Here is a 15,769-nt window from a genome sequence, read left to right on the forward strand (position 1 = left end):
CATCCCAACCCCCTGCATCTCTGCTATCCCTGGCAGGCACTGTGTGGATGACTGAGATCTTGAGCCTCATTCGCAGCCATGGCCACCCCAGCTGGAACCAAACCATCCTCAATTCGGACCGTATGCCTTGGTTCTCCACCCGTCTGGGCCTGGAGGCAGCCCTCAGCTACCCCTCACCTCGTCTGCTGACTTGCCACCTCCCTAGGCACATCTTCCCCAAGTCTTTCTCCCATTCCACTGCCAAGGTGGGACGGGCACCCACGCAGAGCTTGAAGGGGACTGGGAGGCTGGGAGGGCCGCTGCCCGTGATCAGGGAAATCTTGGGGTAAGGAGGCCTTGGGGAGTGAGAACTTTGGTGTTGGCCTAGGGTGGGAGTCCTACACATCCCCCAGATGGAAATATGCAACCCCCTATCTCACATCTTGCATCCTTGGATATTTTGGGGAAGCTCTGATAACTCTAGGGAACCAGTGTGTTCATGGACCCCTGCCCAAGGTGTGTGTGATGGAGCACAGCATTGATCCTTCTCTGCCAGACCCCTCAATTTACAGAGCCAGTGACAGTGCCAGCAATTTGCCTTCCCTTAGTAGGAGTGTCTCACTCCTGTATGCACTCTACCCCAGGTTATTTACACCCTACGGGATCCTCGAGATGTCGTTGTCTCCTACTACTACTTCTCCAAGATGTGCAGCAGCTATGAGGACCCCACGTCCTTTGACCAGTTCCTGAGGGACTTTCTCAATGGAGAGCGTGAGTGTGGTTTGTGGCTTGCTCAGAGCATTTGTGTGTGGGGGTCTCTCATCACCTCTGACTCAGGGCTCTTTTCCTATGGTCCACTGATGATGGCTGTGAAGCCAAACTTCCCCCAGAAGAAGGGTGAATGGCTCAGGAAGGAAAAAAACAAAAAAAAAAACAAACACAAAAATACTTCTGGAGAGAGGCCCACAGGCCCACAAAGCCCTGCTGGGCTCTGAAACAGATGGAAATTCCATTTCCCTGCCTTCTTCTGCAGAGCTCAGATGTCTTCAGGAAGTCGTGGTCAGCAAACCCTATAAAACCCTGGCAGGATCTGACCCATGCCCCTGCTGCCTTTTGTCTCCCATCAGTGCCCCATGGCTCCTGGTTTGAACATGTCCAAGGCTGGATGGAGATGAAGGACCAGGAAAACTTCTTCTTCATCACCTACGAAGAGCTGAAACAGGTAGAGACCTTGGCGGACCCACCAGCTCCAAATGTGCTGATGTGTCACAAGCCCCTGAGTGCTAACAGGCTCCATCTGTTCCCCTAGGACCTGCAAGGCAGTGTGAGACGCATCTGCCAGTTCTTGGGACAGGATTTAGATGATGCTGCTGTCTCCTCGGTAGTTCGAAATGCCTCCTTCTCAGCCATGAGGGAGAACCCCATGTGCAGCTCTGTCCTGCTCCCTGCGGACATCATGGACCAGACTAAGGGACAGTTCCTGAGGAAGGGTGAGCAGGGTGGGCCCATGGAGGGTGAAGCAGTGGGGCTTTGGTGTCCCCAAGGGGACAGACAGACAGAGGGTGTCTGGAGAGCAACAGCACCTGCATTTGGGAGTGTAGAATGGGGTCCATGAGGAAGGTATCTCATTTTGGACAGCCCCTCAGGGTGGTGACTGGACCCAGGGGTTGTGCCTGTGCCTTTGAGCAGAAAGGGGGGCTGTTGCTCTGGGGTGTGCTCTGAGATAGAAATGTTCCTTCCACAGGCATCTGCGGGGACTGGAAGAACCATTTCACAGTGGCACAGAGTGAGACCTTCAACAGGATCTATCAGGACAGGATGCAGGGCCTGAACATGGCCTTTCCCTGGGACAGACATTAGGATCCAGACCAAACTGAAGCCAGCTGAGCACTGGATACAAACCAGCTATTGGCACCAGGGCTACCTGTCTCTTTTCTGCCACTGCCTTGGACCCAGGGATACAAACGTCTCTAAACCTCAGTGTGCAAGCAGTTAAGTTGCACCCCTTCTGCTTGGGGATTGAACCTCCTGAGTTGTACATCTCTTGTCTGTTTCATTCCTCAACCTTTTTTGGCCTTGAGATAAGCTCTGGGCACCCTCCAGGGTAGGACACATGTCCCTGCCCCCAAACTTGTTACTCTCCTGCTGCTAGAGGAGGGTAGCACACCCCTGAGAACACAGGTGAAACATGTCCTATCCACGGAGCACAGACCAGGTCAGCTTGTTCAGTAGCTGCAGCCAGCTGAGATGTTTCCCTGGGACTTCTCACTGAATGCACTGTGGTCTCTTACTTCAAGGTTCAGTTACTCAGACTCCTTTTCCAGCAGGAGAAGAGCCCAACGAAAATAGAACAAATAGAGCTGTTTTAGCAAAAAAGTTCAGTTCATGGTTACCCTTTCTCCCCCTAACTCACTCCTAAATGCTGGGCCCTCACTAACAGGTAGGAACTAATATATGCTCAGGGCAAGTGCTAAGTGCTTTTATAGCCTCCAGAGGGAGAATGCAAAGGGAGTACGCTTCATGTGTCTTAGCATGCATCTCCTCATACACATGGAGAGCATCCTTCACCTTTTTATACCCTTACATCTCACCTCAGATCAACCAGCTGCAGTTATAAATCCTACCTTGCAGCGGGGCACAAATATCAGGTCCCAAATGAGATAACTCTTTTTACACTTGATTCAGTTCTCACCTGTTCCCTGTGTCTTAAAAACATGCACACTAATTCTGCCCAACCCTCTCTGCTAGACTGACCCACTTGTTTTCTCCAGGGAAAACCAGAGCACAGCTTTGCTCACACCAGAGCCTGTCCCAGATGAGCTTAGCAGAGTTGTAGCAAACTGCTTTTGCCTCTCAAAACTCTAGCACTATTCTGGCCAGCTCTGACTCCCTGTGCACACACTTCCCTGTCACTCCCTGGTACACCCAACACATCTGATCTTCTTCCTATATAAAATAACTCTGGCAGGCGTGAAAAAGATCCCTTTATTTCAAATATTTTGATCTGAAAAACACAGCACATCTATCCTTACACCTAAAAAAGACAATGAGCATCTCCAGGTGAAGCACTATGAAAAACATCCAATGCAGTAGGTCTGATGACAAAAGGACAAATGGCAGAGTTCTCACTGTAAGAATGTCAATGATACTGAAGCTTTTTCCTGGCATGTCTGAGAAAGTGGTGATATTATTGAAAGATAGCATGAGCACTGATGATCAAGATGATCAAGTCAAACTGCCAAGGCACTTCATGGTAAATTAAATGTTAAAGCATACTATTAACAGCATTATCCAAACACCTCTTGCCATGGTTTTGGCTGACATAGAGATAATTTATTTACACAGAGACTTGTATGATACTGGGTTTTGGATTTTTGATGAAGATAGTGGTGATAACACACCAGTGTTTTAGTTGTCACAGAACAGTGCTTGCACAGAGTCAAGGACATTTCAGCTTCTTATACTGTACTGGAAGTAAGGAGGCTGGGGGTGCACAAGGAGCTGGGAGAGGACAGAACCAGGATAGCTGACCCCAAATGGCCAAAGGGGTATCCCATACCATGTTCAGCAGTAAAACCTGGGGTAAAGAAGGAGGGGAAGGCGACACTTGGAGTGATGGTGTTTGTCTTCCCAAGTAAGTTACACATGATGAGCCCTGCTTTATGTGGTGTGTCTGAACACCTGCCCACTGATGGGTAGGAGTAAACTAATTCCTTCTTTTGCTTTGCTTGCATGCAAAGCTTTTGCTTCATCTAGTCAACTGTCTTTTTCTCAGCCTGTGAGTTCTTGCACTTTTACCTGTCCTTGTAAATGACTCTCCTGGTAGAGAGTGAGCAAGCAGTTTTTTGGTGCTGAGCTGCCTACTGGATTAAAACACATCACTTTTGAACACTGACAGTCATGAGACATCAACCACCCCTCTAGAAAGCTTATTCCAGTACTGACCACCCTCACAGCAAAGAAATTTTTCCTAATATCTAGTCTGAACCTCCCCTGCTGCAGCTTTGTGCCATTCCCATGAATCCTATCATCAGCTTCTAGGGAGAAGAGGCTGACACTTCACTCCGTGCATCCCTTCCTCAGGAAGCTGCAGACAGCAATGAGGTTGTCTCTTGGCCTTCTTGTCTTCAAACTAAACAACCCAAGTGTTCACAGCCTCTCCTGTGGGAGAGTCACCTCTTTTTGCCAGCTGGCTATGCTGTGTTTAACGCATCTCAATTTCTTTTTTTTTTTTTTTTTTTTTTGACAAGTAGTTGGCCTTGTCATAGAAGGAGATTGATCTACTAAAGCAGGATTTTCCCTTGATGACTCATGTTGACTCTGCCTGATCACAGCTTTGTTCCTTAATGTCATTCAATAGCTCCCAGGACAATCTTCTGCACAACTTTTCCACGATGGAGGTCAAACTAACATGTCTGTAGTTTCCTGGGTCTTCTCTCATGCCCTTTTTATGGCTGGGTGTAACATTGCCTAGCTTCCAGTCAGCAGGGACCTCTACGCACTCCCAAGATCTTTGGTAAGTTGTAGAGAGGGGTACAGCTACTTCTTTCACCTGAAGAGCAGCACAGAGGAATTCCAGCTTCTCTAGCCAGTAAGGAAGCTTCATCAGGGGTCTAACTCAAATGTCTCTATACTAACTAAACTAGAATAAACCAGAGGAGTTAGAGATGTAGGGCTAGGCTGGGGGTGCAGAAGGAACTGGGAGAGGACAGAACCAGGACAGCTGACCCAAACTGGCCAAAGGGGTATTCCATACCATATGGCATCATGCTGAACAATTAATATGGGGGGCTGGTCAGGGTTGTGGGGGCTGCTCTGGGACAGGCTGATAGGAGTGATAGGGATACAATGTTCAGGGAAAAATCATCCAGAAGAACAAAATCACACCAAATTACTAAGGAGAGAATATGACAGAATGGCTTATTGGGTCATAATTAAAAAGCCAACAGTACAAAATGAAATACATAGATCAAAGGTTATAGCAGGTAATAAGAATACATTGCGTAATCACATCTGCAACAAGGGAAAGAGTAAGGAAAGTTTACCAGCAATGCAGAGAAGAAGAGAAGCTAGTGAAAGTGTATACAAACCATGCTGAAGTGTTTAATTTTTTCGCACTTTCTTCCATTCTTACTAAAATATTTACTATTTTGACAGGGCTAAAATAATTACAAGTAACAATAAAGGTGGAAGTCAAGTTGAAATACTGAGTGTACACCTAGGAAAGACAGATATTTTAATCTTAATTTGAAATCCCAATCCTTTCAAAAATAACCCTTTAATATTTTTGTGAAATGGCAATGATCGTCATCAACAATGCTTGTGAGATGGGGGAGATTCCAGGTAACTGGCAGCTTTGACCTGGTGTGTATGCTTAGGAATGAATGAATGAATAAATGGATGAATGAGAGAAAAAATATGATCATGATAGGAAAGAAGAAAGGGTGGAAAGAAGGAAGGGAGGCTGGGAAGAAAGGAAGGAAGCAACCCCAGTGTATTTTAGAAGATTTAGTCTAAGTTCAGTTCCTGGAAAAACACAGAGCAGAGAGCCAATACTTCTATTTGTAGTCACCTAGTAGATAACATTCTAGGAGTTATCAGTGAACACAGGTTTGTTGAGTTTAGCTATCAAGTGAGCAATCAACTGTACAAATACAAATCGGGAATTACTGGCCAACACAGACAGACAGAACCTAAGGATCAGTATCAAAGCGCAACAGGCTGCAAATCAGTAACATATGGGTGTTGTGAAAAAACAAAAACAAACAAGCAAACAAACAAAAAAACACACACACAAAAAAACACACAAACCTCATCTGAGACTTCTATAACAAGGGTTCTCATTTACGAGTAATGTGTGTGACACGCTTATCTTCCCATGGGCTCTGGGGTCTCTGCCACACATCAGTGTCTGGGTGTAGGCATCAGTCTTTGATAAAGGTGTTGGCCAGATGCTGGCCTGCTTGAGATAGACCATGAGTGAGGCAGCAACTGCTATCAGAACATAGAAAACAGGGCAAAGATGGAGAGGGTAAAAAGTCTGCTTGATGGACAAACCCTGAAACTAAGCAGATGGATGTGAACAGTCTTCAGACAATAGGATATGAAACTCAGCTGCTGAGTTAGATGAAATGCTCTCTTTCACCACACACAGCTTTGATATTAAATGTAATAATAAAATCTGAATAAAATTTGTACTGATGCATGTCTGCAACTGAGAGTCATGACCCAGGTAGCTTGACATTTATACTAATTCAGGCCTGCTTTTCTGGTCTATTACCTCCACTTTTCATCCTCTAGACATGCTGTTGCAATGAAAGGATTTGCTAGCTCTACGTTCATTTGCATTCCTTGTGAGTCGTCACCCGTTCCTACACTCCATCTCTGCCAGAGATTTTCTCTCCTTGTCTGTCATTTCCAGAGGCTATCTCAGCTTCACTCTCTTCCTTGGCTTGGGGAAGACAAGGTGTTGCAAATAGTCCCTGGGTTGCACAGTCTAAGCAGAGGTGTATATCAAAGATGCACAAAATCTGCAGCTTTTTCACCAAGCTTTTTCACTGGGATTAAAGACATCTGTATGTATTTTCAGCAGTAATATTTTCTGTGTGTTCAGCTGAGCTATTCTGTACCCATCTCTGGGATTCCTAGGGATGATGCTGAGCAATGGTCATACTGGTCAACCACACACATGTTGCTCATCTAAATGCAAGGAGTATTTTCTGAGCCCCTCTTGTACAGCAGTGGGGGGTGCAGTGTGATTCTCCTATCTATCACTCTCCTTTTGGCATATCCACCTCCTCAGACAGCCTGATGGCATTTCCCTGCTTAGACATCTTCAATACTGGTGTCTGACTCCAAAAAACGAATGCAATCGCCTCCTAGGAGTGCTTGATGAGCTCTGCTGAGCATGCAAGTTATCTGAGTGCAAGAAGTTGGTATGAAGTAGATCCCACACATGATAGCAGCAGCATCATATCCCTGTAGCATCATTTCTATGCTTGGGCATGTGACTGTCTGGGTGATCCAACTTCACAGGGGACCTGGGAGCTTGGCTTTCATTGCCAGCAACAGAGCATCCTGCTGCTTCTGTATCTGACATTGTCAAGACTAGGAGAAGTAATCACACTGACAGAAAAATTAACTAAACTGTGAACACAGACAAATATTAAAACAATATTGCACAAAGTTTTCTTTGGAACAAACATAGGAGAAAAAGGGAAAAAAAAATCTCATCTTAGGATAAAGCCACTGCTTTCAGCACTGGGAAAAGTTTTTTTTTTTTTTTTCTTTTAACAGACTCCCTTGCTGAACTAGTGCCAAGGGATAAATTTAGTTTTCCCATATATATTAGTGCCCTATTCCTGCCTGAAGCCAGTCCTGGAAGATGAGTTGCAAAACACCAGGTGCCCCTATCCTTGCCATCAGTGGTCCAGAAAGATCTGAACTGAGAGGACATTTTTGCTCAGCAAATTCCCGAAACAGCCCAGTTTCACAATCCTATGGCTTACGGCTTACGTGACACTTATGGCACAAGGGTCACTTCCCAGCAGAGCCCCTTGGCTTCTTGCACTTTGCTGAACACCTGCCATGGGGCACAGAGGGTGGTTTTGGGATGGAGGGGAGGAGCCAGGGCCATGGGGACTTCTCAAATACCCTGTCCCTTGGGTGCATGTCCTGCCTCTTCCCTGCCCTCCTCTCCCGTGGAGACACAGAGCACACGTTTCCCTCTGCTACTAACATGAGGTTCGTCCTCCTGGCATGCCTCTGGGGTAAGTGAGGTGGGATTCTTTTCTCTCCGCTTTTGGCTTGTCATAACTTTACCAACAGTCTTTCCCTTCCATCATTGCTTCTTCCATAGTCCATAGCACAAAACAGATGTGACATTGCAGGGAAGTGAAATGCAATTGGTGGTGTCTACTTTGCAGTGAGCTGAATCCCTCTCTAGACTACCAGGGCTGCAACTGGTGACTTGGATCCCCTCTGGCATCTCAGACAGCCACAGGTGGACAGCTAGATGATGCCCCATCTAACACCAATACCTAGACACTTAAGAAGTGTCTCGTTCAGGAACTGAATCCCAACCCTTATGAGATAAGACAGCACTGCACAAAATGGGTGCCCTTGTTTCTCCCCTGTGGTTCTCCAGGCTTTGTGGGTTTCCATGTGTCAGGGACAGGACCAGACCTGGTGGCAATGGGCAGGGGATGATCTGTGGTTGCAGTACATTGGTAGGCACTGAGGATGATAAGCTATCTGAACATAACTGGAATTTAGAGAGAGAAGGAAGTAATTATGAATTTTAAAAGTAGCTCAAAAGAGAGTGAGTGGTAAAAACACCTACCTGGGCAATAGTGCTAATGTCACTTCTGGTGTCAGCAATTCTGCCTTTGCCTGAAGTTGTTGGTCAGTGCTTGGGACCTTGCCAGGCTGTTACATGTAGGAGCATAAACCGTTGTTTGTGTTGAGCTCTTTTTTGCTTCTGACCTTCTATAGTGAGTACAAAGTCTTCTTTTCCTGAGTTTCCAGGACAAACAGATTCTGGCAAGCTTTCCCTTCCCAACTTTGCCTCAGCCTCTAATTAATCCCCAGAGAAAGCCTCTGGGCAGCAATACCGCTCTTCACAGATTTCCACCTTGAAGACGCTTTTTTGCACAGCCCCATTCTTTGGCCCATAACTGTCCCAATTGCATATCATTCCTACCATTAATGTCTACAGGCCTCGCAGTAGCCCTGGAGTTAGTTCTGTCCAGTGTCTACCCAAAGTTAAGAAGCAGCAATGCCCCTTTAATGGGTCTAGTCCTTACAAAAAAAAGGAAGCAATGCTGTGGCACTTGCAGCTTATCAGATTTTCAGCAGTTTCATCCAGATGTGCACCTCTTGCCTAGCTGTTGCTGAGATCTGTGTGCCTATCCAGAGCCTCTAGGGAGAGACAAACACATCCAGATGCAGTTCGACCCACTGCTCTGGCTCCAGTCTTAGGATGAGCAGCCTGTGCTTCAGCCACAACTCAGATCTTTCTGCTGACTATTACAGGAACCTAGGTAATTTAATCAGTCTGCACAAAGAATTTCAGATCACCGAGTATGGACAAAATGAGTCTCAATTGATCTCTTATGATATTTTCACATTATCTGCCCAAATAATTTTTTCCCAGTACACACACACACACATATATATATATATCTCCACATTTTCTCTCTTTATCTGAACTCTCTATCACAAATGCTCTAAAATGGGCAAAACCCATTGACAGCAGGATTTGAGAGGCTGAGAACAATGATGGGCTTTAGCAGAGTTCACAGGGTCTTGCCTCCTGTCTGGTGTTTTGCTGCCCTGAATCTCTGCACTTTGCAGAGCTAATTCAGACTAATGTCCTGTATTTCTTCTATTTCAGCTTCCCTCACAGGAGTCCTGCTGGCAGGTCAGTATTTGTAGTAGAGTGGATCATGGGTCATAAATACTGGAGTCTGATCTCAGTCACATGAATGCCTGGTGTCCCCTTGACCATTATGAGCCAATATGAAGGTGTTCCATATTTTAGACCCTGGTACTTTCCAGTCACTGAATTATTCCCACTGGAGTTCCCCAGATCCATGAAAAGGGGTGATGGTGTCTAGAGATACTCAGTTCTTGATATAGGGGTGGCAGGTATTGTGATTAGGGGACAGGTAACTGGGGCTGAGACAGATTTTGAGACAGATTTTGTGGCCTTGTGAGTTTAATAACTGGAGCAGGACTGAGTCACAGAGACAATCCTTTCCAGTCCTGAGAGCTTTTCCAGGGAAAGGGCGAAAACTTCTCAATTCTCTCTTCCCTTCTGCTATCCCAATGCCTTGTAGCAGTGTCTGTTGGGAGACATTGGCCTTAACCATGGGCAAACTCAGACAGAAAAAGAATGTTGGGGTAGTTTTGGGGTGGCTACACTTCTCCCATTAAGGTTGAAAATGAACCCTGCAATTTGTTTCTCAAAATGGACTTTTGGTCACAAAGGCACCTGCAGCATTTGGCCATTCCCAACTCAAAACCAGGTTCCCAGACACCAAAGATCTCGGATGCTAGGATACACCAGGCTTTTGTTCCCCCTGGTCTGGCAATAAGGACAGCCTTCTGGGGAGGAACAGCCCTCTTTCTCATTCCCTATCTTCACCCTGGGGTGTTTGTTCTTCCCTGAAGATGTAGACACAACCAAACTTGAGATCCGTCTGGTGGATGGCCCGAACAGCTGCTCTGGGAGAGTCGAGGTGCTTCACAAGGATACCTGGGGGACTGTGTGTGATGATGGCTGGGATTTACGAGAGGCCAGGGTGGTGTGCAGGCATCTGGGCTGTGGAACGGCGCTGTCAGCCCCCCATGAGTCAAAATATGGAGAAGGGAAGGGCCAGATCTGGCTGAGTGACATGAACTGCAAAGGCACAGAAGGGTCCCTCACCGAATGCAAAGCAAAACCATGGGGAGAGAACACCTGCAACCATGTGGAAGATGCCAGTGTGGAGTGCTCAGGTAAGTTCCAGATGTCTTCTATTTTATGCCACATTGTCCCTTCTGCCTCTTGTAAGCTATGGTGCAATTTCTGACTTGTCCAACTAGGAGGTTAGGGATGCAGAGTGACTTTGTTGAGCTCCATCTCCCTATCCACTTTGACCCAGAGAAGCTGCATGGTAAGTCCAACAGAGCTGGGATTAAACACAGACAGTCTGCTCCCTCTCCTAACACCTTCCATGCAGTTTTTTTTTTTTTCTTTTCTTTTTTTTTTCTTTTGTCAACCTTTCTTCTTAAGCCAGAAGATAGGAAGGGAGCTGTTGATAGGTGTTAGGAAATTTTGGTGTTTCACAGGAGATTCTGCTTTCTCCAGGTGATCAAGGGCACAGACACTTCTCTAAAACTTCTCCGTTTTTTCCTTTTTTTTTTTTTCTTTCTTTATATTTCTTTCTTTGTTCTTTTTTTTAGGAACTGACATACCTGAGCCAGGGCCTGTCCGTCTGGTGGGAGGCCCAGACCGATGTGCTGGGAGAGTTGAGGTGCTTCATGAAGAGCAGTGGGGCAGCGTATGCCATGATGACTGGGACATAAAAGATGCCCAAGTTGTGTGCAAACAGCTGGGTTGTGGGGATGCAGTGCTGGCCCCCATTGGAGCCAAATTTGGACGAGGCTTTGACACCATTTGGCTGGATGATGTGAACTGCACGGGGTTAGAAGCTGATCTCTCTGAATGTCAGGCGAGGCCATGGGGGGATCACAACTGTTACCACGGGGAAGATGCCAGTGCAATCTGTTCAGGTAATCCTTATATCCCCCAACTTTTGCCAGCTATGTGTTGGGGTGCACTTACAAGTGTGGATACAATCATGGACAGTAACTCGGACTTAACCTCTTAGGTCAGAGGTTGGACTTTAGGTCAGAGGTTGGACTCGATGATCTTGAGGTCTCTTCCAACCTAGAAATTCTGTGATTCTGTGAACACAAAGCACTCACCTTCTGTATTTGTGTTGCTGGTGGTTTGGGGTCCTTACACCCTAGAAGAGGGCTCCAGTCTGGAAGGTTTTCTCCTGTCTGCTCACTGGGGCATTCTGTGGTCATTTTTCTCCAGTTCAGGCTTGAGGTTAAGAACATGCACAAGAGCGTGGACCATGTCCATGAGTGTGGGAGGGAGAGGTTATGTGGGGGGGGTGGATACCAAGGTATGAGTGCACAGCCTTCTGCCTTCCTGAGCATGCCCTCTCTGGATGTCTCTGCAGAATCAGGGATTACCATCTCCACCTCAGTCCGCCTGGTGGATGGCCCAAACCGCTGCACTGGGAGAGTCGAGGTTCTTCACAATGATGTCTGGGGGACTGTGTGTGACGACGGCTGGGATTTAAGGGAAGCAAAGGTTGTGTGCAAGCAGCTGGGCTGTGGAACAGCACTATCAGCCCTCCCAGAGTCAAAATACGGAGAAGGGAAGGGCCAGATATGGCTGACTGATGTGAACTGCACAGGAACAGAAGGGTCTATCACTGAATGTGAAACCAAGCCATGGGGAGAGAACACCTGCAACCACGTGGAAGATGCCAGCGTGGTGTGCTCAGGTAACCACCTCTGAGCCCACCCCTGCATGTGCTGGGCAGTAGGATGACAGATCCTACTGTATATAAACCTGAATCAGGTATCATCCCAAGCCCCTGTGAAAGGTGCAGTGCAGTTCTGTGTATGTTTTCTAATGGAAACAGGGGGACACAGCTGAGGAACTCATCCCATCACTGGGTGCCATCCCTGTGATGCAGAGCAGAGGTGACCAGTGGTGACACACTGATGTAGCTGTGCCAGGGTTGCATTAAATTCTCTCCTACACTGTGGTCCCTTGTCCCACCTCTGTCCGGCAGGGTGCTTATGATCAACAGACGCCTTGAATCAGATACCCAGTAGAGCCTGAGGTGTCCATGAAGCCCAGAAAAACTTCCTCCTGCCCTTTTCCTACAGCCTCTTATTTCTTTTATTTTTTATTTATTTTTTTTTGTTTTTGTTTTTGTTTGTTTGTTTGTTTTCTGTCCTTCCTTCCCACCCCCAGAAAAGCCCAGGTGTCATTAGAAGAACGCTGATGGCATATCTTCATTGTGCTCAGGGGCACCTGAGCCCCTGTTGAGCAGGCATATTTTCCACAGGGGATGGGGCACATAAGATGCTCCCTTAACAATTTTTTTTTTTTTTTTGGTGTTTGTGCAGAGGTAGATGTTCCTGAGACTGGACCAGTCCGGCTTGTGGATGGCCCAAACAAGTGTGCTGGAAGAGTTGAGGTACTCCATGAGAATCGGTGGGGCAGCGTGTGTGATGACCACTGGGACATGGAGGATGCCAAAGTGGTGTGCAAGCAGGTGGGCTGTGGGTCACCACTGTCAGCCCTGGGAGGTGCCCGCTACGGCCGAGGGCCAGATGTCATCTGGCTGGATGATGTGAACTGCACGGGGACAGAAGAAAGCATCTTTGACTGTCAGGCCAGGCCATGGGGTCAACACGACTGCTATCATGGAGAGGATGCTGATGTTGTCTGTGCATGTAAGCCACCCATTACTGTGACACCTGAACTGATGAGGGGACAGGGTCAAGCAGTTCTGGCAAAGCCAGCAGGCTGGACTGGATGGGACATAATGGAAATCACAAGGCAGGAAGGCTCTTGCTCTCGGGAAGATGCTGTTGGAGGCAGGGAAATGAGTGAAGCAGGGAGTCCTAAGGAATACGGAACATCTGATTAGGGTGGATGTGGTGGGTTAGATGTGATTAGCAGGGCACAGACAAACACACCAGTGACAGTCTGACTATGGGATGGGTTCTGATGGAGAGATGCTTACAAGGGAGTTTTGTATAGGGCAAGGTTCCTAATGGGCAGAAAAAGGGAAGGTAGAACAGTTTTTGGAATAGGAGGTGATGACAAACATCTGTGGAGGACAGGAGGAGGACAGCTGGAATGATGTCTAGGGAGAGACACCTCTCATCTGTACTCAAGAAATATCTAAGTTTAACTCTCTGAAACCTCTGTGCATTTAACTCCTCACTTCTCATGCTCTGTTTCCTGGAAGAGAAGGCTGGACAGGCCCTGCATAGGTGAAGGAAGGAATCCTTGGGGGTTTTTGATTGGTTTTGTTATGGAGGAAAAGGGCTGTAGGGTGTTGGCAGACCTGCAGGCTTTCACCTGGGGCCTGCACAAACTTGTTCTGTCAGGACTACATGCTGCAGTCCTCTGGATCAAGCAGTGCATTTTGCATCAGGGTAAGAGCTTGGTCTTTGTGCAGCCATAACCTAACTTCCAGAGGGGCCAGTTCAAGGCTCTGGTGTCCACAGTATTCTTCGTGAATAGACCCAAATATATCAGTATAACCTAACATGAAGACCTTCTTCTAGAGCAGAACCCATGTCACTTCTGGGTGCCAATTCTGGTGCAGAATTCCTGACAGCAGATTTCATTTTTCCCTTTCTCTGCAGTTAACAAGAATCTGGAGGAGCCGGAAACATCGTGAATGCCATGCTGACCCCACCAGACCATGCTCACCTTGCCACAGGAGAAGGGCCAGTAAGATTCAGCTGAGAAGAGAATATTTGTGATGCTAAAGAACCACCAGTGTGCCTTAACAGAATTCAAGTTTTGGCAAAACCATTCTCTCATCCGTTGAGTGATCTAGTTTGTTTATAACTACATTGATAGAAAACACATCTCAAAATGTTTTCCCACTGAAAAGCAAACATCAAAAAATATCAATAAATTTCCCCTAAAACTGATATTCTGTCTGTCTCATAAATTGCTTATGGACCTCTGCTGCCTGAGCATATATCTGTCAAGAAGCCGTTTATCCTACATGACGAATATTTATACCAAGTTTATGAAAGAATTTGAAAGATGTCTGCTGAGAAGCATGTGTTTTCACTGGTATTCTAACTGGTAAGAAGGACAACCATAAAAGCCTTGGAAAGGGTATTGGACATTGAACAGCATAAGTTTAGTTTTGTAGATTTGTCTGCCCCTCCTGAGAGGCGCCCAAGGAAACTGACCCCATAGAGGAGAACACACTCTTTTTCCTCTCTCACTCTTCCTAAAAGCCAAAACTGGCACTTTCTGGGGATGTCCAATCAAGGCTTAGGCTCTAACATATTTTTGTGTATGTGTGTGTCTGATTTGTTGCTTTCCAAAAAGCAATATGCTTTGTGCCCATCAGTACCATGCGAATGTTTTGTCCCAGCAAAGCAAAGCACTAAGGTCTTCATCTCAGTATTGACATTGGGGTGTCTCCAAGTTGGTCAGCCAACTCAAGCTGTTGTTATGGACAGGAGAGATGACTGTATATCCCAGTTTTGTTTGGGATAGTGTTAATTTCCTTCATAGTGGCTGGTATGGTGTTGTGTTTTGGATTTAAGATGAAAATAATGTTGATAACGCACCAATGTTTTAGCTGTTGCTGAGCAGTGGTTGCACAGTCAAGGACTTCACAGCTTCTTGTGGTACCCTGCTGGTGAGGAGGCTGGGGGTGCACAAAAAGCTGTGGGGGAACAGATCCCCACCTGGCCAGAGGGATATTCTGTACGATATGACATCATGTTCAGCAATAAAACCGGGGAAAGTTGGCTGGAAAAAAAGAAAGCTCCTTTTTATTAAACTATACTTACCTCAACCCATGAGTTCTTGCACTTTTACCTTTTTTAAATTCCCTCCCTCATCCCACTGTGGGGGAGTGAGTGAACGGTTGCGTGATGCTGAGCCAGGTTACAACACAACACTGTCTCCATTCCCGCCTCCTCCTCATGGAAGAGTTCATCCCCTCCCCAAGCAAGTCTAAAGGAGCTTGGATCATCTGCTTTTTGGGAAGTGCCTGGTTCAGTACGGCTCCAAGGAGAACAGAAATGAGGTAAAGCTGGTGGTGACCTCACTGTGACACAGAGCACCAGACAGACTCACAGAAACATAAAATTCAGGTCACATGCCTATATATATATATATTTAGATGAAAAGTGAGAAGCAACACAGAAGTGGTTCGAGGTTTGGTGGAAATATCGCAGAGAGGGGCCACTAGGTACAATCTGTTTTACTTATCAGAGGGAAGGTTGCATGAGGATTTCATTACAGTAGCTAAACATCTTCTGGGGGCGGGTGATGGCTACCCAAGGGAACCTCAAGCTGTTCGAGCCAATACAGCAAAAGCTGGATGTTTATATAATGTATTCTACAATCAGCACAAGAAAGCTTTCATGGATTAGAGGCATTATCAGCTGGAGAAGTTGAACTGGCATGGGAACGGTATGATCTCTTGGGCACCAAGGGCATGATAAT

At 46.6% G+C, this 15,769-nt stretch overlaps 3 protein-coding genes across 3 annotated transcripts in view; 2 read left to right on the forward strand and 1 right to left on the reverse strand.

Annotated features, from left to right (window-relative positions):
• Window positions 1–1,893, forward strand: part of LOC101803633 (sulfotransferase 2B1) — a 2,680-nt gene extending 787 nt beyond the window's left edge. The window contains exons 2-6 of the mRNA XM_072032144.1: window positions 37–245; window positions 624–750; window positions 1,107–1,201; window positions 1,289–1,469; window positions 1,724–1,893. Coding sequence (XP_071888245.1) covers window positions 37–245; window positions 624–750; window positions 1,107–1,201; window positions 1,289–1,469; window positions 1,724–1,839 — 728 coding nt within the window. The 3' untranslated portion in view covers window positions 1,840–1,893. The remainder of the gene's footprint in view (window positions 1–36; window positions 246–623; window positions 751–1,106; window positions 1,202–1,288; window positions 1,470–1,723) is intronic.
• Window positions 1–8,426, reverse strand: part of LOC101803440 (uncharacterized) — a 24,469-nt gene extending 16,043 nt beyond the window's left edge. The window contains exon 1 of the mRNA XM_038179224.2: window positions 8,321–8,426. The gene's annotated coding sequence lies outside the window, so the exon portion shown is untranslated. The remainder of the gene's footprint in view (window positions 1–8,320) is intronic.
• LOC101803976 (soluble scavenger receptor cysteine-rich domain-containing protein SSC5D) lies at window positions 7,616–14,226 on the forward strand. Its single transcript, XM_005021808.6, has 7 exons — window positions 7,616–7,748; window positions 9,374–9,400; window positions 10,153–10,479; window positions 10,927–11,256; window positions 11,715–12,044; window positions 12,679–13,008; window positions 13,933–14,226. Exons 1-7 carry the CDS (start codon window positions 7,649–7,651, stop codon window positions 13,965–13,967), a joined length of 1,479 nt encoding a protein of 492 aa, XP_005021865.4. The 5' UTR covers window positions 7,616–7,648; the 3' UTR covers window positions 13,968–14,226.
• The last annotated feature ends 1,543 nt before the right edge of the window (window positions 14,227–15,769 follow it).

The sequence above is a fragment of the Anas platyrhynchos genome, chromosome 36 (genome assembly GCF_047663525.1).
Source record: "Anas platyrhynchos isolate ZD024472 breed Pekin duck chromosome 36, IASCAAS_PekinDuck_T2T, whole genome shotgun sequence".
Lineage (NCBI taxonomy): Eukaryota > Metazoa > Chordata > Aves > Anseriformes > Anatidae > Anas > Anas platyrhynchos.